Source organism: Nicotiana attenuata, unplaced genomic scaffold (genome assembly GCF_001879085.1).
Source record: "Nicotiana attenuata strain UT unplaced genomic scaffold, NIATTr2, whole genome shotgun sequence".
NCBI classification, from domain to species: Eukaryota; Viridiplantae; Streptophyta; class Magnoliopsida; order Solanales; family Solanaceae; genus Nicotiana; species Nicotiana attenuata.
The window spans coordinates 89,908-116,221 of NW_017673537.1; the positions used below are offsets into that span (position 1 = coordinate 89,908).

The following is a 26,314-nucleotide window of genomic DNA, read 5'->3' on the forward strand; positions in this document are numbered from 1 at the left end:
AAGAGGAGTAGTGTTAGCGGTGGGGGATGAAAGCACATGTTGGCTAGGAGAAAAAAAAGGAAAAGGGTATAACTAAATCCCTTGATTGAAGGCACAGATAATGGATTTGGGATTGTATATATTTTGTAAATAAAATTTCTTTATGCCGGGTAATTAACTAAACATGGACATTGAGGGTAATAAGGTTTCAAATAGTGTATTCATTCACAAAATCATTCTTTGTCGTTAGGATAACGTGAGAACCTGCCGAACAAGAATTAGAGGAGCATGCTTGTGCATTTGAGAATGTCATAGTGAATAAATGATCTAGAGATTCTTCTTCAGTTGTAAAAGGAATAACTAAAGAATCTGGAAGTTCAATTTTGTTATTAGAGTTTACCCTTTCTTGCCCATTTCCAATTCTCATCAAGTAATCACAAAAAGCAGGATCTGTTTTTGCCTCATATTCTCAGATAGTTGCAATTTTTCAAGTTCGTCCCAAATGGTAGAATATAGTAAACTTTCACTAATGAAATCTTCTTTTTTCCCGTTTCGAACAACTGGAAGAGTTTGTCTAAAGTCACCTCCAAAAACGACGACTTTTCCCCCAAATAGCATATTTGTATCCATAAGATCTTTTAAGAGCAAGTCAAATACATCAAGCATTCTTTTTTTAGCCATAGACACTTCATCCCATACAATTAATTTGGCATCACGAATCAGACCTGCAGTTGAGCTTTGTTTGCTGATATTACAGCTGAAATTTTCATCAATGTCTATAGGTATTTTAAAACGTGAATGTACAGTTCGCCCACCTGGAAGAATTGAAGCAGCAACGCTAGAAGTAGCAGTTGCTAGAGCTATATATCCTTTACTACGTACGGTCGCTAATAAGGCACGATATAAGAAAGTTTTTCCAGTTCCCCCTGGACCATCAATAAAAAAAGCTCCTGGTTTCTTGGAAAATACTCGGTCAATAATCACATTGTATGCTTGCAATTGTTTTGCGTTCAATTTTTTGTGTAACAGTATATCCTCTTCACTAACCGTGATGGCTCTTTCAAAGAATACCTCCTTTGCTTCTTTTTCCAATATAGATGCTCAAACTGTTTCTGGGATAAGCTCATATTCGTTTACATTATGACCCATAGAGTGTAAAATATCATTAATATGATTTAAAACTTGATATTGAATATCTTTCCTTTCAACATTACGTAACATTCTGAAATCTTCTGACATTGATTCTTAAAATTGTTTCCATATTTCTTTTGGATTGGCTGGATTACAATACACTAATAATGTAGCAAATAAACATCTTAAATTATATGGCATTTGGTAACTTGCTGCCTCTGACATGCAATCAATTAAACTGTTATCACAGTGTAATAGTCCCCTTTTTTATGCGGATTCTCTAAAAGTATTATAACGTTTACCCTTATAGTTCGAAGATCTGCATATGATTTCGGTCCCCTCACATTCAGCAATAGTAGTCTTAGATAATATCGTTCCCCTTCAGTTGGGTGACACGTTACGATACGACCAACGACACAACGTTGTTGTCGTCGTGTCCATGTTTTGTCTGTAGTTGACCATACAAAATGTTCAGGAAATTCTTTGTATAATAAGTTAAGCTTTATGGCATCTTTGTTAGTTCTGTTCATCTGGAAAAATTCTGTCAACATTGTTTTATTAATCATAGGATTATTAATGATTGAGTTAATATCTGTATTGCCTTTAAAAGAAACAAGTTGCTGCCCTTTAAGATGTAGCTGAAGGTAATAAACGCTTGGATACATCTCACTAATAGAGAAACCAAATAAACTCCAAGCAGTTTCAGGTGGTGATACCCATCTAGCAGATTGATACTCCTTTATTTCATCTATTTCTTTGTTTGTATCATTATCATGTACGTAATGCAATTTTGTCATGTCCTTTACAAATATATTTGTAAAGATATTTAACAACCTTTATATCAGAGCAAACCTCAACATTCATATGACAGTTGAATTAATCAAGTAAAAAAGGATTGTATAGAACAACCCAAGAGTTATCTAAATATTGCTCCCGTACTTTCACAACCTCTCCTGTGTTTCGTCTTTTATAGATGGGATAAGAATCACTTCCTTTTGATGTATGTTCAGCAAAATTTTTTGGATAATTAAACTTGCAAAGACCATTTTTTTTCATACGGGAATTTGTTGGATTCAGATTACCGCATGGACCGTGCATCATATGTTTAAGTACAAGCGAACGTAATTTTTTATCCAAATTAGCATCTGGTAGTTCAGCACTAATAATTCCATCATAAGCCTCCGATGTCAATAACTTATATTCATTAGCTAATATTATAAGGAAATGAGCATGTGGTAAACCTCGTTTTTGGAATTCAACAGTATACATATAAGCAGCAACTTTTCCAAAGATATTTCTCTTGCTTATATCAGTTTTCAGTTCTTCAACTTTAGCCCTGAATACTCGACTAATTAAATCAGGTCTATTTTGCGCCTCATCAGTTGTCCACAAATGTTCTTTTATTTCCGGCCAGGTCGGATTACAAGTCATAGTTATAAACAAATCTGGTTTACCAAAACGTTGTACTAATGCAATAGCATCCATATATCGTTGTCGCATATCTCTAGGTCCACCTATAAAAGAAGCTGAAAGGAATTTTTGCTTACCAATATTAGAAGAATCTCGTTCGCCAAGTCTTAAAATATCTAGAAGTCCTTGCAATATACCCATTCTAAATAAATCTTGATTGAACTAAGCAAAATCCAATCTTTGGGTTTCAATTTTTATGTATTCGTCAACTGAATATTGCTGAAATAGTCTACCAGTGTGTAGTAACTCGTCTTCATCATCATTTCTCATTTGAAGTTTATAACAATAATATTCACGAGCAGAAACTGTTCTTTTTTTCTTTCCTTTTTCTAAAGCTTGAGCTTCAGTTTGAAGATATGAATCGAGAGAGCAAAGATTTCGTATGCTTGATAACTGTTCACATTCATGAGTATAACTTCCACGAATATTTTTTGCTTTAGGAATTTTCTTAATACCACAATGCCACCCATTTTATCCGTATGGAAACAACAAAGGATATTGTAAGGCATCATAACATCCGTAATAATAGTTCACTATTTGTGTTATGTTGCTATGGGTATAAATTTAAATATGTGGGGCATGCGTTATATTATTGTCATTGTCCTCAACCCATATTGCAGCAATTTCTGATGAAGTTGGCAAATTATATACTCGCTGACCTAAATCAGGATCACATTTGAGTCCAATATGGAAGTTCTGTAGCTCAGGAATATCTATCAAAGATCGGATAAAAAAGGAGTATAGGTTAACTTTCAACATGTCCATCAGTTCACTCACTATAGATTCATTGACTTTGTTAGAGCATGCCATTCTATTTGCTAACTCATTGTTGTTGTCATAAAAGTACAACTGTAGATTTTTTGGGTTTTTCCCTCCGGGATACAAATCATCTATTAGGTGGTACATTCGTCCTTGAACTCTGAAAGTATAGATACCAAGATTCCTTCGCACTAAGCCTGTATCATAATTTACACCAAGTGATGTAAATGCAAACGAATTATTATATGTTCTGATGTATGTTCGAAAGTGTTGGGATTTTTCATTATTCTCGAAGTATAGATTATGAAGCTTAGCAGGCATTCAATGTGAAATTATCTTAACTGTACCAGTGCCAAAACAAAATCCAGGAGATTCATATTCAAATCTTTTTGCAGAGCAGAATTTACAGTTTTGAGTCTTTTTTAACGGTACATAGTCTGACCGTAGCTTAATATTCATAGCAGTTCTGTTATTTCGACTGCGACCTACATGTTCTAGAGGTTGTAAGGAGTGAAACAGTAAGCACAAAATGATATTATTCAAAGAAGACACAAATACAAACCTTTAGTTATCACTATCTCAGCTGTGTCATTTTGTTCATTAGGTACAACCGATGTTGAACCTACCACATAAGTAATTTTTTAATTAACATTAATATGTCTTGTATATTAGTGTAAACTTATGCAAAATTTCAGTAACTTGCCTTTCTCATAAGTGCAAAGAGGATTTCGTTTGTCGAAAGCAGGAAATGATGGAAGCAATGTAACTTTACTCTCTGCATAGTAAGCATAAGCGCAGTAGATGTTTACAGTATTAAACTTAGATAAATATTCATGCACACAAAGAAATTATATTTGCGGTAATGGTGAAACAGTTACTCATGTTGTATACATTGCGATATAGAATTAATATACTAACCTGTTTTGGAAGTATAGGAGGAGTCCATTATATTAGGAGTATACTGTAAATGTCCTGATGATGTATCAGTAGAGATGGTAGAAGTCATTCTCTCAAAGCGACTATGTTGTAACACTTGACTTGTGAGCACTTCGTGTAGTGCTAGTGCACTCTTTTCATTGGCCATCTTAACTTTATATTGTTCGCGTCGTCTAACATTCCTATCAGGACATTTCTTTTCATAGGGACGTTTGTTTGTTTGTCCAGAGTCCATCAATATTAAAATTTGTTGCTGCCAAATATCTGTTGGTACAAAAGTTCTAAAATTGTTAAACATTATAAAATTCATCAGTCAGGAAACAAATAACACTGCAAGTGTGCAACCATACTAAAACATAGTTGTTACAGTTGCTATTCAAATCAATTGCACTTTACCAAAGAGAAGATATCTTAAAGAATGTGTGGATGCCAGTAAGAAGAAAAGGCACATGATTAACTTGAAAGCTTCCCAAAATTAAACATTATTTTTTAGATTATGAATAGTAGAACCATAGTCCACTATAAGACTTTTCAGTTTATATCTGTTTAGTCACCTTAAAATGACTCCAGAATAGCAGTTTAATCTATAAGAGGAATTGCATTTTTCATAAATTTCACAAAAAGAATCAATTAGGCTTGTTAAAAACATTCCTCCCCATGTTAGACCCGTATATACTTTTCTGTGTTCTCCTACCTTTTTGTAAAATTTGCTTGCTATATTCATCTAGAACATCTACTTCAAACAGTTGCACTGTGAAACTAATTATGCTTTTGGAACCATGATACCCTTTCCCAATTGCTTTTAATTAGTAGAATGAGAGATGTTCGAATGTCTGACATTGCTACATTGTTTTAATAGCTAGCTAAGTTAAAGTAATATAGCATGTACTATTATTATGGTGAATTGCATTCTTAATTCATCTCTATTAGGAAAATATTTCTTAAGATCACTAAATCACAACTGAGTTTTGATTGATAAAGTCAGACAACAGAAGATTAATTAGCTATTCGGATAATTTTTCAGTTTTCTCACATCAAAGGGGGACAAGCTTTTGTTGATGAGTGATGAGTGGGTGTGGGTTCAGCTCCTACTTGAGCTGGTGAGCACGAATTTGGTCTAGATTTAAATGACCTTCATAAAATAACCAAATTTCCTAGCACCTATTACCCAAAAATGGATTTAGGAAAGTCAAGTTGGAATGAAGAAGCGAAAACCAATTTCAACAACCATTTTGATCTTCCCTTTAAAGAAATTGTCTTTTCAGTTCTTTTTTTTCAATGAGAACCCAATTGACAAATAATCGGTTTCTGTTGTTTGTAAGTCCTTTTATGCAGTTGAATAACCGGAAAAATTGAGTGCCCTAAAATCAAAACACCTGACAAAGATTCTCATGAGAACTCTTGATATTTTTCTCTGCCCTAGAATGACAGTGATAAGAAACAATGCCAAAGCTCCACCCAAAAAGGGGAAAAAACACAGACGAAGAAATTGAGTACAAAATAAGACCCTTATGCATAGAAAATGTAAACTCACCAGTTCACGGGTGTAGCAGCGAACCCAGCGTCAGGTGATTTCAACCTGAGTTTTCCCTTACTTCAATTTTCCACAGAGCTTCGAAGATAAGAACAAAGGAGTGAGAAAGTAGCAGGAGAGTTTCAGAGAGGGTGCAAGCTAAGTAAATTGCAATATCTATCCCGTGAGATATTACTTGGTATAAGTTATCAACTTTAAGACTCTTACTTTTCGTAGAGGTCTGTTGAAACGCCAGAGAAGCATGTCATAGCCAGGCAGAACACAGATAGCTTAAACCCCAACTGTTATTTCTAATATAAGAGAATATACAGTTAAAGCGAAAGCAATAAATTCAAGTAAACCTAGAATTAGCCTTTATAGAACGAAAATCAATAAGCTACATATTGAAGTTACTGAGTCCATAGCCTTTTAGCTACATCCATCTCTCTGTATTTGTTTAATTTCAAAAAGAGTTTAATACACCTCTTAAAAATGACGTGGGATAGCCTTAATTTTAAAAGTACTTGTTTTAAACTAGCCTTTATCTCTTTTCTATGACTAGAGATTTTCCCAGCTATTTTCTGTTGGATCACACTCAATACTTACGGTATACACTTATTTACAACTAGTCTACAACTTATCTACAAATTTTTTACATTATTTCTATACAGTTAAATACAACTGCAATATCATAAAACTTACATACAATTTTTATACAAATTTTATACAATATGTCTTTTGTATATTTTGTATCTGATTTATACATAGTAAAAATAAATTTCATACAACTAATTATATATTATACAACTTATCTACAACTTTCATACATTATTTCTACCCAGTTATATACAACTGCAATATCATACAACTTAAATATAATTTTTATACAATATTGTTCAACTTTCATACAATAATTATATAATTTTTCTACAAATTTTTCTACAATTGCGTAAATATAATATATATATCATGTCTTCTTCTTCTTCTTCTACTTCTTCTTCTTCTTCTTCTTCTTCTTCTTCTGCTTCGAGTTTCAATCTGAAATTCAGCCAAAATCAAGTCTAATCTTCACCAAAACACCCTCAAAATTGAGATATAAACTCCAAACCATATTTTTAATTGTTTGCAACAACACCCAATCCAAACAAATAACGGTTTTTGAAAATTTAAATTCGAATTCAAAGCTTCAAAGCTTTTTAATGGCCGTCAATGGTGGAATTGCTGCTCTCTTTTCCTTTGCTTTACATACTGAAATTAGGGATTGAGAGATAGAGAGAGAGGTAGAGACAATTCCCAATTCTTTGCAACAACACCCAATTCAAACAAATAATGTATTTTGAAAACCCAAATTTGAATTCAAAGCTTCAAAGCTTTTTAATGGTTGCCAATGGTAGAATTGCTGCTCTCTTATGCAAGATACGTGGGGAGAGGGGTGGGATGTGGAGAGAGAAACGTGGAGGGAGTGGAAGATACGTTAGAGTGATTTTATGACACTAATTATTATCATTAATTCCCTTAAAATGTACATAAATGATAATTGGGTATATAAAATATAATTATAGTAAAACTTGAGTAGGAAGCGTAATATAGTTTCATATAGTGTATAGGAATGTAAAAATTCCTTTAATTAACTGGGGTCAAGATTGAAAATTAGATCAGTAATAAACTTTTTTTTTAAATTTAGAATTGCTGAAAAATAAAAGGGGGGGGGGGGGGGGTAGGGATTTTTGTATGGATAGATGAACGAAAAATATTTATAGCCTAAGGCAATCCCTCTTTCGCTAAATCAATTTGGGAAGACCACATAGAAACAGAATACTTGAGAAGAACTTTACGGTCTACCAGCTGTCACTAGAGTAACTAATTATTGGGGAGTTTAGCAAATATCCATGGGCGGAAAATACTAAGCTACGATAAACCAAGTCAATTCAAGCTAAACCAAGCAAAGTCAAGTCAATTCAAGCCAATCCGAGCTAAGCTAAAACCAAATCAAGCTAAGCCAAATGGGTAAAAAAAAAGTTGGGATGGATGTGGGGTAATTAGTTTTAATCAGATGAGTATATATTGTAAACGGAAAAGGGCCAAATATATCCTTGTACTATGAGAAAATATTTAAATATACCCTTCGTTATACTTTCGGTACAAATATACCCTTGCAGTAATACTATCGGTTCAGATATATCATTTTTTTATTAAGTTTGTGCAAGGTGGACATCCAATCCTACATGACACTAACATTTGATGAGGTGGATGTCACGTGGCACTAAAGTTTTAGTGGTGAAAAAACAAATATAGGGGAGGGGTAAAATGGGCTAGAGGTAGTGAGGTGGCATGCCACGTGGCATCCACCTCATCAAATGTTAGTGCCACGTAAGATTGATTGTCCACCTTGCACAAACTTAACAAAAAAATGATATATTTAAACCAATAGTATTATAGCAGGAATATATTTGGACCGAAAATATAAAGAGGAGTGTATTTAAACCTTTTCTCATAATACAAGAGTCCTCTTACGTATTGTAAATAGTTTTCGAACAGATAGGAAAGGGTAATTATTTTAAGCATGCTTAAGTAAAGACAAAGACTTGGTTTACCAAATTGTCGTGGTGATCTAATTTCTTTTTTCTTAAATAAAAGGCCAAATAAATAAACAACCCATTTAACTTGGCCCTATTTTTCATTTTGGCACTCTATTTCAACCTTGTTCCATTTTGGTCCTTAAATTCTATTTTATATGTTCATTTTGGCCCTCCAACTCTATTTCTTATGTTCCACTTTAACATAAAAGCTGAAACCAGTGCAAAAGATATAGCGCACACAAATCTAAGATGTAATAAATATCCAATTAAATATTGCCACCGGTTTTTTTCATACATATCAAACGGGTCAATACTGAAATACCCGAACCCGACTGTATTTTTTCATCCACTGCCCCATCTTCATTCTCAAAGTTCCAAAGCTTTCATCTGCCGATTTCATACTTGGCCATCCAGAAAATTTCAAACTTTTGCAATTTTATTGTTCTTTTTTTTTTGTGGGTTTATTTCATCTAAGCTTGAAGTTTGAAGTGAATTATGCCTCAAAAAAAATTATTTTTCATAATGGAATGAATATTTGTTCTTGTGGATTTCAAGTTGAACTGAAAGTATCATGGACACCAAGCAATCATGGTTGGCGCTTTTATGGGTATAAATTTGACAAAGTAAGTAAACCATTTTCGGATTTCATTTTCAGTGTTGTCATTTTCTTGTGTAAATAAGAAGGGGACTTAATTTTACCCAAATACGGTCAGGTTCAGGTATTTTAGTATTGACCCGTTTGACATGGATAAAAAATCATGTGGCAATATTTAATTGGATATTTATTACACCTCAGATTTGTGTATATACACGTGCTATATTTTTTACACTGATTTCATGTGCTAAAGTGGAACATAAAAAATAGAGTTGGAGGGCCAAAATAAAACATATAAAATAGAATTAAAGAGCCAAAATGGTACAAGGTTGACATAAAGTGCCAAAATGAAAAATGGCCACAAGTTGAATGGGTTTGGCCTAAATAAAACCTTGGTTTATATAATTCAGCAGGTGAAGTCAACTGGAGATGAAGAATAACCAATAATTCAGCAGACAAGTCAACCGGAGATGAAGAATTCCACATCTAATCTTCTTTATATGCAGCTATTGTAAGAAGATTTCATCGCTAAGTAATTAACCTTACACTCCGAGTACAATTTTGCTTTACCCAATAAAATATATATATGGCAGATGCAGTGGTAAATTTTCTGCTGGAGAACCTACTGCAGCTAGTCACTAACAATGTCAAGCTGATTTCAGGTGTTGAGAAAGACTTTCAAAATCTGCTAGAAGAAGTTCGCCGCCTAAAAGCTTTCCTTGATGATGCAGCAAAATACCATAGCGATAGCAGTCTGTGGAAACAGTTGGTCAGAGACATCAGAATTACAGTGCATAGAGCTGAGGATGTCATTGACAAATTCCTTGTTCAGGCGAAGCTACATCAAGAGAAGAATAAAGTGAAAAGGTCTTTTGATTTATGCCATGTTAGAAAAGTTTGGGATCTAGCAAAGGATATTAAAACAATTCATCAAAATGTGAAGGAATTTCGCCAAAATAATCAAAAGGCTTTTCAGCCCAAACCAATGCTCGATCTACCACAAAAAGTTGCACGGGAGCCTCAGGTAATTCTTTTTTACCACCAAAAATATCTTGGAATTTGTGCCTTTTAATATTCTAGTGTTTACATCAACTCAACCAACAACGACAACAATGACATATCCAGTTTAGTCCCACAAGTGGGGTCTGGGTGCCCCGCCTTTAGTAAGGCACAAAGGTTGTTTCCGGTAGACCCTCGGCTCAGCTCAGGATGGGGAGAGGGGAAGGGCAATAGCAAGCAAACTGATCTAACAACCGAAGCAGAAATACAAAACTAGTCAGTAGGCAATGCAATCACGAAACCGAGACACAAGAAGACAACAAGTAGTAACAGAAGTGTAGGGATATGAAATAACACGAAAGACACCAAATGGTGTATCAAAGCTGCTGCTACAAACAAGGACAACACTCGGCCATCAACTGCAACGACCATATCACAAATTTTTACCTTTTTAGAGATATAAAAATAAATCATAATGCTATTAAATTTCGTATTTGGGTTTTCTGATCAATTTCTTGATAAACTTATTAAATTCCTGAAAGAGTTCTCATAATGCTATACTTCAATTAAAGATTGAGTCTAGGTAGAATTCCACTTTACTTTACAAAATAAAAAATGTTCTTAAGAACCTAGGCGACTTGCTTTAAGTGCAAAAAAGAATTTTACAGTCAGGTTACTTATTATGTAATTACTAGTAAATCTCTTGATAAATAATTAAACATTAATTGAAAATCTTGTTAAATGATAACGGAAAACTATTACAGGTTAAATTCACTGATACGGTAAACATCTAGATACTATCAGTATATATATAACTAAAATCTTTATATTTTTATGACTCAAGATTGGGATACATGTGAAGTTGTTTTCTATTATTATTATTATTATTAGTACAGATATTCTCGCTCATCAAATGTTGTGAATGTATTTTCACCCCTCAACGACAATGAAAATTGTCATGGTGAGTTAAGGTGTTAAAAAAGAATGGGTAGACCTAAATTTACAAGAAAGGAAGTTGTCTCGAAAGACCTACAATCCCTTGGAATCCATGAAAATTGTATAGTAAAAAAATAAAGCACAATGGAAGAAATAAAATCTATATATTGGTGATAACAATTAGTTGGGAATATGCTTTAGGCATGTGAGTAGGTGTACGTTCTTATGCTTTCTATGAATCTTTAACCGTTTTAGATTTTTATATCCTAGTAAAAGAAATAGAGAACTTCTTGTGCTTTTACTTTTCTTGATTTGATATAATGTTGGTTTGATATGAGTTTAAATGGAGAAACATGGTCACTGAAGATCCATATAGTCGACCTTAACTTGTTTGGGTTTGAGGCTTAATGGTCATTGTTGTTGTTGTTCCATTGCTATTAATAGCTTGAAATGGGTGCTCTAGTTCTAAGTGCAAAAGATCAAAAGATTCTCAACTCTGATTTTTGATATCCACTCTATTTGTTCATCTTAATAGGATACTCTGTTGGAGTATAAAGAAGTGGTTGGCTTTGATTACGAAGCGGAATATGTGATCAAACGACTTGTTGAAGGATCAAAGGATCTGGAAGTTGTTCCTATTGTGGGTATGCCTGGAATTGGCAAAACCACATTGGCAAGGAAAGTTTGGAGTCATTCTCAGATTTCAAATAATTTTTCCAAGAAAATTTGGGTTTATGTCGGCAGGTCATACGAACTAAAGGGTATCCTTTCTAAGATTCTCATATCGTTCATGGAACGCATTGAAGAATTTCGCTATAAAGATGTGAACGGATTAGCTGAAGTAATATGTGATTTTATGGCTAAAGAAGGTGGTAGATGTCTCATTGTCCTGGACGATGTGTGGGCTAAAGAACTTGTGGTTGTGGATTTGGTCAAAAGAGTTCTCGAACAAAACAACAAAGGTCATCGGATCGTGATGACCACTCGCGACGAGTATGTGGCTAGCTATGCCAGTGAACATCCTCATCGTCTGAAATATCTATCTGACGAAGAAAGTTTTCAATTGCTGGAAAAGAGAGCTTTCGGTAGTGAAAGATGTCCTGACGAGTTAGTAGAACTTGGAAAAAGTATTGCAACGAAATGTAGTGGATTACCACTTGCAGTACAGTTAAGTGCTGGAGCCTTAAGATCTCGTCCGAACAAAAATTATTGGGAAAGAATCGAGAAAAATGTGGGGCTGTACCTTGTCATAGAGAATGACCCTGCAAGTTGCTGGGAAATTGTGGAAACCAGTTACAACATTTTGCCCCAAGAAATGAAGGCGTGTTTCTTGTATTGCTTCGCCTTTCTTCAAGGTTATTCCATCCCTGCTCAGAAATTGATTCGCTTGTGGATCGCCGAGGGACTAATAAAGTCCAGTCCGACGTGTACCTTCGAGGAGCTAGCAGAGAATTACTTGGAGGAGTTTGCTCTGAGGGGTCTAGTCACATTGTCGAGGGATGGTGATTCAATAAAAGAAATTGGTTTTCACGACGTGTTGTATGAGTTCTACAAGACGGAGGCGATAATGGAAAGTGTTTTCCAAGAACTACGTCTAACACCGGATCAGATTCTTCCTTCCATACAAGATCCAGATACTTCTCGTCGCTTGTGTATTGAATCATCTGTTCTGCGTGATTTTCTCTCCAGAAAACAATTAAATGCAGAACATGTTAGATCTTTCTTATGCTTTTCGACAACAGAAAGACAAATCGAGTTGTCTCTTCATGATGTTAGAATCATCTCCCAAGCATTTCCACTGATCAGGGTCTTGGAAATCCAATCTGTTAAAATTTTCCTCCCCATGTATCTTAACCAACTATTTCATTTGAGGTATATTGCTATCTCAGGTGATTTTGCGGAACTTCCTGCATCCTTTGGTAAGTTCTGGAATTTACAATTTCTCATAGTTAATACAAGTACACCTGAGCCCACTCTTAAAATAAAAGCAAATATATGGAACTTGTCACGGTTGAGGCATCTAAAGACCAACATCCCCGCAGAATTGCTGCCCCCTCCTAACCCAACGGTTGAAGGCTCTTGCCTACAAATTCTGTCTAAAGTTGCACCAAAAAGTTGCAATAAAGTTGTGCTTGCAAAGGCCGGAAATCTCAAAAAGTTGAGTATTCAAGGGCGACTGGGAGCTTTTCTTGAGACTAACAAGGACGGATTCAGCACTTTTCAAGGGTTAGGGCGCCTAGAAAAATTGAAACTGATGAATGATGTTCCTTACATGAGTGAAGCTCTTCACCTTCCTCCAGAATTATTCAGATTTTTGCGCAAACTGAAGAAGTTAACTTTGTCAAATACAAGGTTTAAATGGAACGAGGCGGATAGACTGGGCCAGCTGGAATGCCTTGAGGTCTTGAGGTTGAAAGAAGATGCATTCACGGGGAAGTCCTGGAAGCCAGAGAAAGGAGGTTTTAAACAACTCCAGGTCTTGTGGATTCAAAAGGCTGACCTCGAATGTTGGGAGGCTTCAAGAGATCACTTCCCAAGACTTAAGAAACTTGTTCTTAACTGTGCTAAGCTTGAGAATGTGCCAGTTGAGTTTTCTCATCTCGGCCGGTCGCGCTCCTGAAAGCATCAAACTCTAACTCATTGTATTACCTCCTGAAACTGATTTAAAAGGTCAGTTGAGAAAAACTTCTTTACTCTGCATTGCATTTTGCTCAAACATTAATTTGAGAAGTATTTTGTTTTTTTTATTACAATAAAATGTTTAGCCCATGTTGACATGAGCATGGTCATGGTGATCATTCACTATTGTTCTCGCGTTTCTTTACTTAAAAACATATGGTTAAGAATATGAATAACATGTTTTTTTATTCTAACTATGGACTATGGTACTAGACTAAATTGAATATTGTGAATGATTTCTTCTAAACCACCTCAAACTAGTGTTAGTTGATGAGTGTTAACTTGGAAACAAAAAAATAAAGTCAAATTTCTCAAGGGTATAATCTCAATTCCAATAAAATGCAATCAGTAAAGAATGACTTGAAGAGATTCCCTTATAGGCAAAGAGACTGAATTATACTTCTGATCCTTTTTTTCTTTTTAAAAAAAAAACTGATTTTCCTCTTTTCTGCAGGAAAGAATCAGGGCATTGACATTGCTGGAAGCCTTGGATACATGGAGAAATTGAATATTGCTCTTTGATATTGATTCACTGCATTTCTTGTTTTTTGCAGTCCAGTCTTCTGATAATAAAACTTTTTTCTCTTTTGTTTGTTCAAGCATTGTGAAGTTGAAAATAAGTCTCCGCCTGTAGTTAGTTAGGGGGTCAGTGATACAAGTTAAAAAAGTCGAGCAGTAGAAGCTGAGTAGTTAAAGCTGTAACAGAATCCGAGCTGGCAGCTGATGTGGCATAGTTAGTTAGCTGATGTGGCATAGTTAGTTACAAGTTAGTTACGGCAGTTATAGTTAGTTAGAGGTTAGCTTACAAGTTGTACTTCTAGAATCTTCAGCTGAGCTTATATAGCTGAATCAATTGTACTGGATATATACTTTTGGAGGTTAATACAATCTACTCTCTCTAATCTCTTCTCTCTTAAGCTATATTCTCGCAATTGCTTGACATAGCCATCACCTTCTTCGAGCTTAAGCTCCTAGATTGACTACCTTCCTCTGTTTTCTTCTATATTGTATCATTTGGTATCAGAGCTTCACGTCCTTGGCAGCTTCAATCATGACGCGCAGCAAAAATTCGGAGAAATCTGTTGAAGAATTGGAAGATAAACTGACAGCCATTAACGATCAATTGCAAAAGTTGATGGATGGGATGATGATTATAAACGAGCGTAATGTACAAACTGACAAGGAATTGTTGGAATTGAAGGAGTATATGGGAGCTATGAATCAGAAAGGGAAGGAAAAGGAACAAGTTAGAGCAGAATCTTCTAATGATCGAGCTGGTTCAATGGAGATTCAACAGGAAGGAAGGATCAGAGATGATCATCACAGTGTAACCGCTAATGGTAACTTTTTTACTCGATACTCTAAACTTGAATTTCCTCGATTTTCTGGTTACGATTTGAAGAATTGGTTCTATAAAGTAGATCAGTTTTTCTCTATGGATGAGGTAGCATTTGACCAGAGGGTTAAGGTAGCTTTTATTCATTTTGATGGGGAAGCTATTGCTTGGCATAGGTCATATGTGAAGTCTAGGAATTCAGTGTTAGAACCTACTTGGACTGAGTATGTACTGGCTTTAAATGAACGGTTTGGGGAAGGATTTAAAGATCATATGGAAGCTTTAAAAAATCTGCAACAAATTGGTAGTGTTAAGGACTATCAAGTAGAATTTGATAGGTTGTTGACTGGGGTTAATTTGTCTAATGAAAATGCAATTAGTTGTTTTTTAGGAGGCGTTAAACCAGAATTGAACAAAGTTGTGAGAATTCAATCACCTAGAACATTGCTACAGGCCTACAGAATTGCAAGATTGCAGGAGGAGGTGTTTGAGGCTCAACCTCAATCGTGGGGTCTCAAGCCTGTCATTAGAACCAACACTGGCATATTACCTACTCCTAATTTCAATAAACTCCAGTATAACCAAAAGAACCCATTACCAAACTCCACTAACAAAAAGCCTTTTGAACCTAACCTTACTAAGAACACTAGAATTCCTGGTAGGAGATTGAGCACGGCTGAAATGGATGAGAGGAGGTCGAAGGGATTATGTTTTTTTTTTGTGATGATAAGTATGTACCAGGTCACAAGTGTAAGGGTAACAAACAAATATACTTAGTAGAGGTGAAAGAAGATGAAGGGGTGGAAGTAGAGGAACCAGAAGATAGGGTACAAGAATTACTGGTGGATTCAAATGAGTTTATGGCCATATCTTTACAAGCATTTACAGGTGCAACAGGTTATCAGACTATTAGAGTTACAGGATACCATGAGAAGAGGCCTTTACAAGTGTTGATAGATACTGGGAGTACTCACAATTTTATTGATGAGGAAGTAGCTGCAAGATTGGGCTGCAAAGCTTGCTCTATTCTGAAGCAATCTGTTAGTATAGTTGATGGAAGAAAAGTGCAGACTGCTTAAGTTTGTAAGGACTTGCAGTGGTTATTACAAGGCACCACTTTTTCCTCTGACTTCTTACTACTACCATTGGGAAATATAGATATTGTTTTGGGTGTGCAATGGTTGAATACCTTGGGAAGGATACTGTTTGACTTCAAAAAGAGGACCATTGAATTCATGTATCAATGAAAGAAGCATGTTCATAGGGGTGCAAATGATCAGCTTAAGGCTGCTAAAGCTAAAAGTTTGGTAAAGAAAGAGGGAGCAGATGCACAATTCTTCTGATGTCATTAGTAGCCAGTAGAGATGAAGACATTTATTGCCACAGTATACAAGCTACACCAAGAGCTGATCCCATACCGGACTTAACAGCTCTTATTAAACAGTATGCCTGTATTTTTGAATTACCTACTACTTTACCACCTCACAGGGGGCCTTATGATCACAGAATACCTCTTAAGGAAGCTTCTAACCCTGTTAATAAGAGACCTTACAGATATCCTGGAATCAAGAAGGATATAATTGAGAAATTGGTACAGGAAATGCTAGACCAAGGGGTAATACAGCATAGTACCAGTCCATATACATCTCCTGTAGTGTTAGTTGGAAAGAAGGATGGTAGTTGGAGGCTTTGCGTGGATTACGGGAGTTTGAATCAAATGACTATTAAAGATAAGTTCCCTATTCCCATGATTGAGGATTTGCTTGATGAATTAAGTGGAGCTGAGATTTTTTCCAAAATAGATCTTAGAGCTGGTTACCATCAGCTGAGAATGGCTGAAGGAGACATCAACAAAACTGTATTCAGAACTCATGAGGGACATTATGAATTTTTGGTAATGCCCTTTGGGCTAACCAATGCACCTTCTTCATTTCAAAGTTTAATGAATGCTGTTTTTAAACCATTGTTGAGGAAATCAGTATTGGTATTCTTTGATGACATTTTGATTTATAGTAAGAGTGTGACTACTCACGTGGATCATGTGAAGGCTGTGTTTGAACTTATGAAGCAACATCAACTATATGCCAAGATGTCAAAGTGTGCATTTGGAGTGGCTAAGGTTGAGTACCTTGGTCATTTTATCAGTGTTGAGGGGGTGTCTACAGACCCAAAGAAAATTGCTGCTGTACAGGAATGGCCTATACCTGTTAATATCAAACAGTTGAGGGGATTCTTAGGTCTTGCAGGGTATTATAGAAGATTCATTCAAGGTTTTGGGACTATTTGTAGATCACTTCATGATCTACTGAAGAAGGATAGCTTTGTATGGACTGATGAAGCTACCACTGCCTTCAAAAGTTTGAAGCAGGCCCTAGTTTCTGCTCCTGTATTAGCTATGCCTGACTACTCTAAACCCTTTACAGTGGAGACAGATGCTAGTGGCAAGGACATTGGAGCTGTATTGATGCAACAAGGGCATCCTATTGCTTACATAAGCAAACCCCTAGCTCCCAGGCATCAGATTCTATCAGTCTATGATAGAGAGTTACTTGATCTTATCTTTGCTGTTACTAAGTGGTCACATTACTTATTGGGCAATCATTTTATTGTTAAGACAAATCAGAAGGCATTGAAGCATTTATTGGAACAACAGGTGCATACTGATTTCCAAGTGGCTGGCATCTCCAAGTTAATGGCATTTTACTTCATTATTGAGTATAAGAAGGGGTCAGAGAACAAGGCTGCAGATGCATTATCAAGGAAACCAGCTGCTGAACTTTTAGCTATTTCTTTACTCACTCCTAATGATTCCCTATATGCACAGATTAAGTCATCATGGGGCAGTGATCCAATTCTACAGGAGTTAATAGCTAAACTACAAGTTCAACCTTACAAGGCCTACACTTGGTTTAACAACCAACTTAGATGGAAGGGAAGATTAGTTGTGGGCAATGATCAGCAGTTGAAGAAGAATATTATTACCCTGTGGCATAGTACTACTCAGGGAGGCTATTTTGGTATGGATGCCACTATTAAGAGGTTGCAATCCTTATTTCATTCGAAATCTCTTATTGCAGATGTTAGAGACTTTATCAACAAGTGTGATGTCTGTCAAAGACATAAATATGATGTTGCTGCTTCACCTGGCTTATTACAACCTTTGCCAATTCCTATAGGTGTTTGGACTGATATTTGTTCAGATTTTATTGAGGGCCTTCCCAAGTCGCATGGCAAAGAAGTTATTCTGGTAGTAGTAGACAGATTGACTAAATCTGGGCATTTTTTGAGTTTGCAACACCCTTATACTGCTCAAACTGTGGCCCAAAGCTTCCTAGATCAAATCTTCAAGCTACATGGTATGCCTCTTACTATGACTAGTGATAGAGATCCAGTTTTCTTGAGCTCTTTTTGGCAAGAACTTTTCTCTCTTCAAGGAGTACAATTGCAGAGGTCCACAGCATACCATCCATAGACAGATAGTCAATCAGAAGTGCTGAACAGAACCTTAGAGACATATTTGAGGTGTTTTTGTTCAGATAGTCCTAAGGATTGGTCCAAGTACCTGCCCTTGGCAGAGTGGTGGTATAACACTACCTATCATTCCACTATCAAATGTACTCCTTATGAAGCCTTATATGGCCAGAAACCTCCCATACATCTTCCTTATTTGCATGGTGATACAGATGTAGAAATGGTCGATAGATCTTTGGAAGCAAGAGAAGCCATAATTCAGTTGTTGAAATTCCATCTAGCTAGAGCTCAACAAAGGATGAAAGATACTGCCAACCAACACAGATCTGAAAGGTCTTTTGAAATAGGAGATTGGGTGTATCTTAAGCTACAACCTTACAGACAAATTTCAGTAGCTACCAGACCATTCAATAAACTAGCTGTTAAGTATTATGGGCCTTATCCTATTGCAGCAAAGATTGGTTTAGTAGCCTACAAATTACTCATGCCTGCTGATGTCCTTATTCATCCCACTTTCCATGTCTCTCAGTTAAAAAGGTATAATGAAGTACCTGCTATCATCAATCATCCCCCTATACTTCACTTGTCTAGCCCTTATTGTCCTCAACCAGAATCCATACTAGAAAGGAGGCTAGTCAAACGTGGTAATAAGGCTGTATGTCAAGTTAGAGTCAAGTGGACAGGACTTGAGGCTGACTCTGCTACTTGGGAGTATCTGCAGGAGCTTTAGACAAGGTTCCCTTCTTTTAATCCTTGAGGTCAAGGATTCTCTTTAAGGGAGGGTATTGATACAAGTTAAAAGAGTCGAGCAGTAGAAAAAGAAGCTGAGTAGTTGAAGTTGTAACAGAATCCGAGCTGGCAGCTGATGTGGCATAGTTAGTTAGCTGATGTGGCATAGTTAGTTACAAGTTAGTTACGACAGTTGTAGTTAGTTAGAGGTTAGCTTACAAGTTGTACTTCTAGAATCTTCAGCTGAGCTTATATAGCTAAATCAATTGTACTGGATATATACTTTTGGAGGTTAATACAATCTACTCTCTCTAATCTCTTCTCTCTTGAGCTATATTCTCGCAATTGCTTGACATAGCCATCACCTTCTTCGAGCTTAAGCTCCTAGATTGACTACCTTCCTCTGTTTTCTGCTATATTGTATTAGTCAGCAGAAAAAAAATTCTATATTTGTATGTATATATAGGCTATATACCTTGAGAAAGGGATATATACTTAATAGGGCACCTTAAACATAAGTTCTATAGAGCGGTGGTTAGACCGGCCATGATGTATGAGGCTGAGTGTTGGCCAGTCAAGAATTCTCATATTTAAAAGTTGAAAGTTGCAGAAATAAGGATGTTGAGATGGATGTACGGACACACTAGGCTGGATAAAATTAGGAATAAAAGATATCTGGGGGAAGGTGGGCGTGGCTCCCATCGAAGACAGGCTTAGATGATTCGGGCATGTGCGGAGGAGAAGCATGGATGCCTCAGTTAGGAGGTGTGAACGGCTGGCCTTGATGGGTGTGAGAAAAGGTAGAGGGCGGCCAAAGAAATATTGGGGAGAGGTATCAGGCAGGACCTGGTGTGACTTCAGATTTCCGATAACATGACCCTTGATAGGAAGTTGTGGACGACAAGTATTAAAGTTCTAGGTTAGGAAGTAGGAGGCTGGCGTGTGTTTGTCTTAGGCTGATAATGGCTTCGATTGTGTCCTTATTACTTCTTTAGGACTGCAGGTTAGGTCGTAGGAGACTACTCCGATAGTGTAGTTTCTTAGGGTGCTAGTGGCTCTTGTTGTATCCATATTACTGTATTATGTCTGTTGTATTGTACCATTGTTACTGCTTATTGTTGTTACTTTCTCTTTACTTTCTGGTTACTACGTTGTTGATGTTATCTCTCTTTCTTTCTTGCTTACTCTGATGTTACTGCATCACTGTCTCTTTTCATCTTCTTTAGTCGAGGGTCTATTGGAAACAACCTCCCTACTAGGGGTAAGGTTTGCGTACACACTATCCTTCACAGACCCCACTTGTGAGATTCCACTGGGTTGTAGTTGTTATTGTTTCCACCCCAATCACCTTTTTTCCTTTGATTAAACCTCTCAAAAGTCATTACACCAGATTTCCTTCTTTTTATAGTTTCCGCCCCTCATCCGCTACTTTATTTTTATTTTTTAAACTACTATTCAAAAAGTGCCAAATTTACTTCTCTCAAAGCATAAACATCAAGTTTAAGAGAGCTGCCCGCCAAACTTATGTTAAGAGAGTAGTGCAATCCCCGGTGCCTTCAACTCGTGGGTCTGTCTTTGTCCGCATGGTTTTGCAGATGTTCCTGGATCTGTTGTATTTTGAGTTCCCGTCACGTGGAGTGCTTTCTTTCGAAGTTGTGAAGCTAGAGGCGGAGCCAGGATTTCAAGTTTATGGGTTCAGAATTCTAATTGTTTTAAGTTATTGAGTTATAAATTAATAATTTATACATATTCAATGAATTTTATAAGACAAATACAGGGTTCGAACTAAAACTATTGGGTTCGGCCGAATCCGCTGACGACACTCTAGCTCCGGCGTTGGTGAAGCTGTTAGTACTATTTTTTTTCCAGTTTGTTATTGCTGTATTACTTTACTTTTATTGTTGTTTCTTTGGTTAAGAATGTACCATTATTACACTGAAACTTGAAAGACATGTAATTCCGAGCCTGCAAACAAGCTGCTACGAATCTTATTTAGCATGTGGAACTTTGATAGGGTGATTGCACTAGTCTACATTAGTTTATTGATTTATTTAAATCTGAATATCTGTTTCCTGCAATTCAATGACATATTAAAAAGTTAAATTTCATCGATTCAATATTTAATGATTTCAGTGTAGATTTTTTGTACACATTCAAATGTTGTGGTTACATGATTTAGAAGATAGTATTGTAGTATAAATTTTGATGGTATTTATATTGTGTTTGGTTAACATTTTTTATGTTATGAGTAATAGCAGTATATTTTATACTAGAACATTTTCGGCAATTTTATATTTACTTAAAAATAAGGATTAAATTATAAACTTTTATATTATATACCGTATAACTCATAGTTACTCCAACGAATCAAACATTACTTAAAATGACTTGTCCACGAAGAGGCAGGGAACACTATTTTTCTTTCAAACTATAGCAGGTCGCTGAAATTAAAATTTAATTTTCCCGAAATTACTTCCAAGAAAATTCTAAAAAACAACGCAAAAGTTAATTAAAATAAAAAAGCGTCGTATTCTTTTAGAAAAAGAAAAAAAGAAAAATTAAAAAAACGACGTTGGGTCGTAAACCACGTCCTTTTAAGGGTTCGTTTAGTTGTTTGGATAAGAAGAGAACTTTCAACTAAGACATTCTCCGGCAATGTTGCCGGCAACTGTGTTGTGCACCAAAGCTGACTTGGCATTTGGCCATCAATTATTCAGCCATGGCAGACGAACTGACTTGGTATCTGGCCACAATTCGAAAATGTCCAAGACTAGTGCACACTTCGGGTTGAAGCCCAAAGTGAAAAGGCTTCAACTCGGAAGGCTTTGTCTTTGCAATAAAGCTCGCCGGGAAACCCTTTTTACCACCGGAGCTGGTGGCGGTGGCGGTGGCGGTGGCGGTGGAGGAATGGATTCAATTTTAGAAAGGGATGAGAAAATAAGGAAATTAACACAGAGTATATTGTGGACTGCGGAAGGAGTGTACGTGTTGTGGCTCTTCTTGCTTCCCTATGCACCTGTAATGTACTACTTCCTCTGTCTTATTTCGTGTCACCTATTATGGAGAGTTAAATCCTTTTCTTTCTTCTTGAATCACTGCGTTTTGCAAAAAAATTATTGTAGTTTTAGATATATGAGATTGTAACTATTTGAAAAATCAGAAATCAAACACTGAAATTTAGATAGTTTGACGAAGACTTATAGCCGAGTGGTAATACTGGAAGTCTGGAATCTTCATATGAGTACTCAAATAAGCATCGTCCATTAGCTGTTTTTAGCATCTGTTCGTGTGCTAACGATCATTCTATTATAGATGTTTTAACCACTCCGAAGCTAATATGGCCTATGCTATGGTATTTTTTTTGCATTGGAGTATATAAAGCCAGCATCTTTTTGTCTTAGTTTCTCATTACCATACATTATCTTGTGTTGGTTCTGTTGTTATCTAAACGGGCTGAAAATTTACGGTTTTGATTCTTTTGAACATAATTTCTTTTTAAGGTAACGGGGTTTGGGCCACCTTCGTGTCTCGCGTATTTTGCCGGTTCTGTCTAAGGAAGAAATCACTTAGCCTTTTGTTAAATCTAATGGGATTTGTACCATGGTATGGTATGGTTCTTATTCCCAACTTCATCAACTGCTAGGTCACATGCTTGAAGACGAAAACAAATTTCTTTCTTCTTCTCTTGGGTATAGTGAAGGTCAGAGAACAAAGGGCTTTTCTTGGGATTGGAACCTAACTTCTAAATGGGGCGGACAACTCCAATCTCGAGTTTGAACATATTAATCAACTAAGCCTCAATCCCAAACTAATTGGGTCAGCTATATCAATCCTTTACATCCATTCCACTCTTTTGGGGCTTATTTCATTCCAATACTACTTAATTTGTCTTTTAAGGCAATTGAAAATATAGTTTCACTAAGTGGTATATCTGAATATTGGTTGCGAGGCTACTCTTCACTAGTTTTTAAGTTTGTGTCTCCCAGGGCTTATATCTCTTAGATACTTGGAACTTGGAAGTTAACTTTACCTTTTCCAGAAAGTATTGAAAGGAAACTAGAGATACATTTCACTTACGCGCAAATTCTTGAATATTCTGAAAATATTTCACACCATAGCCTGGAGACAGTCATTTGTGTATTGCGCCTGCATTTCATGCTAGTTGAATCTATTTCCTTTTCTGTTAATACTCAAACTTCAGAACTGTGTCTAGATTCAGATTTCTTTGTTGGAAAAGGGGGGGGGGGGGGGGGGTTGCTAAAGGAGTAAAAGAACGATACGTTTAGAAGTTTGAATATTGCCTCAAAACATTAAGATTTCGTTGTAGCTCATTGTGATAGTTCCGATAGCTCCCTACAGAAGTAGCATTTACCTGTCCATGGTTGTGTATCACCTTTATAAATGATGTTGTGATGCACATTAGACTTCTCAATTTAGTTCCTCACCTTTTGCATATGATAGGAACAATAGTAGTATATATGGCTTAACATTCCTTTTGTTCCCAACGGCATGGACTTCTCTTTGGTGATATACCTCCATAACAAACAATTCTGAATTTTCTACTTCTATATTACTTGAAAATATGTTGATATGTAATGCAGGGAGATCCAGTGTGGGCAATCAGTTCAGAAACAGTCAATGATCTGATTGGTCTCTCCCTCAATTTCTTCTTCATTCTTCCTCTTCTGAATGCTGGTATGTTGAAGTCTTATTAACTGTACAGAATTAGTTTAATGCACATATTTCAGTAGTAAACCTGCATTCCTTTCTTGTCTAGAGATGCTAATTTTGTCACATATTTTTAGCTGACAATAGGTGCCATAATTGACACTCATCACAAACAAAAACATAGTATATCGGCTTTTATTTATATGGTCCACTTTCCCTTGGTTATTCATTGATAAACTTGCTTTATCACCTACATTTCTCAATGTTGAAGCATGCCCTAACTAGAAATATTGATTCTTGAATAATCACTGTGTCTTGGCCTTTACCAGATTTATTATTAACTCTTTAAAGGTTGGTTAATTGGGAGTTCTATTTCAACTTTGACATCCTTTTGATATGTATGCTTGTGTCATTCACAATGTATACATACTAGCATACCAAACACTTTTATATATGACTTTTAAGAATGTATTCTGTTTTTATAGCACTTAAGCAGAACCGTTTCGGTGCACTTCATATGTTGAATTTTCGTTTTATACCGCTATGTCTCAACTTAGTCCTGCTTCTTTTAGATGCATATAAATTTACAGATTAAGCAGTTACTGATATGAATATTGTACTTATATGACTTTCCATGTCGGTTTTCAATCTGTCATTTACCATATATTTGACATTGAACTTCACGCAATGCACCCTTTGGCAGTGTAGGGGGTGTCCACTTACTGGAGGCACCGGTGCTTCATCCGGTAACTACTTTGTAAAATACAAATTGATTTAATTGGCATGGATCTCGTTTTTAACTTTCTTCTCTGATTTCATTCCAGATGTCTGAAGGACTGTTTAATTTTGTAATTGGCTGGACTTTCATGTTCGCTCCTTTACTATTCAGTGATCGCAAGAGAGACAGATACAAGGGATCATTAGATCTTTTATGGGGCCTCCAAATGTTCCTCACAAACAGTTATGCACCTTTCAAACACTTACTTTTGGTTGTGGCCAAAAATAAAGTCCTCCATCCCCATGGAACTCTCAATAAGTGTCTACCTGAGGAATACTAGGATGATAAATGGTATATAATGTGATTTCCTGAATATACTGGAATTGCTTCGACCAAAATTGTTCAGGAACTAAATTGAAACCTCTATCATTGACTAGGAGTTTAGGCGATTAAGATGGCTTGGCTATTACTCCTTCTGTCCATTTTATGTGGCGGTATAAGTATGGAGTTTAAGAAATAAAGACTTTTGAAACTTGTAATCTAAAATCGTCTCAATAAGGGTAAAATCAACAGTTTGTAAGTTAAATTGTTTTTGGATATAAAAAGGTGACATTAAAAAAAGAAAGTGTTCACATAAAATGGGACAGAGGGAGTAACTATTTGCATTTACTTTTCTATAATTTCTCTTGCTCATTCAAGAGCTAGATGTTCTGACAGAGATTTTCTTGTCCAATGTTAGTGAATATTTTCTCTTTGCTGTCTTTGATTTTCTGCTCCCTTCAAATGTAACTCTTTTCTTTTGTGACAAGACACTCATTAATGAGCTTTTTGGAATTCGATGCAGCATTTTTAATTCCATACATGGCTATTCGGCTAAATAAGGTCAACTCAGAGTACCCTCCGAGGACAAACTCTCAACTTGGTTCGATTATGACTCGTGGTGCATCTATTGTTGGGCTGGTTGGTGGAGCCGCTTGTCTGCTATCGACATTTTGGGCCATTTTGGGGAGAGGAGATGGTGATTTTGGGAGTATATCTGATAGATGGGAGTTCTTGCTCAGCTATCTATCGTCTGAAAGACTTGCTTATGCCTTCATATGGGATATTTGTCTCTACAGTATATTCCAACCTTGGTTGATAGGAGACAACTTGCAAAACATCCAGGAAAATAAGGTTGGCTTAGTGAGATATCTCAGTTATGTTCCAGTTGTTGGCTTAGTTGCTTACTGCCTTTGTTTGGATACCGAAGAGGAATACTAGATAGAAGAAAATATATTTTGATGACAATCCATGTATTTAATACCTACATAATTTTCATATTCATATGTTCTATTTATGGTTCCATGCAAAAGAAAAGATATTTTCTTCCACGTAATGTTATGTCACTTATTTTTCTCTTCCACGTAAAGATATTTAACTTGGATGTGCTATTTTAGCAAGAGGCGGATGATCGAAAGTTTATAAGACGAATTTTCATAGTAGAAAGCAACAAGTTTGATTGTAAAGATAAGTTTCAAGCCTTTGGCCATGTTGGTTTCCCAAGCACACACAAGTATACGTGATCGTCAAGTAATAAAGTAACTCAAAAGTTGGATGGCGAACCCACATAGACTTAGATTAACTATTAACTAAGCAACTAAATAAAATCGAATATTTGTCCAAGGTAATCAAAAGTGATGGTTTTTCTACTAAGACTTAGATTAACTATTAACTAAGCAACTAAATAAAATCGAATATTTGTCCAAGGTAATCAAAAGTGATGGTTTTTCTACTAAACTACTATTGCAAAAATTAAACTACTAGTTAACTAGACTAT

General features: G+C 36.0%; 3 protein-coding genes and 1 long non-coding RNA gene across 8 annotated transcripts; 2 read left to right on the top strand and 2 right to left on the bottom strand.

Annotated features, from left to right (window-relative positions):
• Positions 1-405: 405 nt before the first annotated feature.
• Positions 406-2,721, bottom strand: LOC109216658. Its single transcript, XM_019380834.1, has 3 exons — positions 2,020-2,721; positions 1,712-1,910; positions 406-1,061 (listed from the first exon to the last, which is right to left on the bottom strand). Exons 1-3 carry the CDS (start codon positions 2,719-2,721, stop codon positions 406-408), a joined length of 1,557 nt encoding a protein of 518 aa, XP_019236379.1.
• A 284-nt stretch (positions 2,722-3,005) lies between these two features.
• On the bottom strand, positions 3,006-6,250 carry LOC109216666. Of its 3 annotated transcripts, none has more exons than XR_002066532.1 (4): positions 5,810-6,250; positions 4,258-4,539; positions 3,902-4,114; positions 3,006-3,824 (listed from the first exon to the last, which is right to left on the bottom strand). It is a non-coding gene; the product is annotated as an uncharacterized LOC109216666 (long non-coding RNA). The 3 variants fall into 3 exon arrangements; XR_002066533.1 differs by having other exon boundaries at positions 3,006-4,114; positions 5,810-5,887; positions 6,017-6,247; XR_002066531.1 differs by having other exon boundaries at positions 3,006-4,114; positions 5,810-6,246.
• Positions 6,251-9,368: 3,118 nt separating this feature from the next.
• Positions 9,369-14,487, top strand: LOC109216662 (putative late blight resistance protein homolog R1A-10). Of its 2 annotated transcripts, XR_002066530.1 has the most exons (3): positions 9,369-9,986; positions 11,433-13,567; positions 14,031-14,487. XR_002066530.1 is itself a non-coding variant. In XM_019380837.1 (2 exons), the coding sequence occupies exons 1-2, from the start codon at positions 9,549-9,551 to the stop codon at positions 13,515-13,517; spliced, it is 2,523 nt and encodes an 840-aa protein (XP_019236382.1). In that variant the 5' UTR covers positions 9,369-9,548; the 3' UTR covers positions 13,518-13,568. The 2 variants fall into 2 exon arrangements, 1 of the variants encoding a protein (XP_019236382.1); XM_019380837.1 differs by lacking the exon at positions 14,031-14,487 and having other exon boundaries at positions 11,433-13,568.
• Positions 14,488-21,702: 7,215 nt separating this feature from the next.
• Positions 21,703-25,873, top strand: LOC109216665. 2 transcript variants are annotated; one of them, XM_019380838.1, is made up of 5 exons: positions 21,706-22,130; positions 23,714-23,807; positions 24,489-24,526; positions 24,605-24,740; positions 25,343-25,873. In XM_019380838.1, the coding sequence occupies exons 1-5, from the start codon at positions 21,768-21,770 to the stop codon at positions 25,756-25,758; spliced, it is 1,047 nt and encodes a 348-aa protein (XP_019236383.1). In that variant the 5' UTR covers positions 21,706-21,767; the 3' UTR covers positions 25,759-25,873. The 2 variants fall into 2 exon arrangements, with proteins under 2 accessions (XP_019236384.1, XP_019236383.1); XM_019380839.1 differs by lacking the exons at positions 24,489-24,526; positions 24,605-24,740 and having other exon boundaries at positions 21,703-22,130.
• The last annotated feature ends 441 nt before the right edge of the window (positions 25,874-26,314 follow it).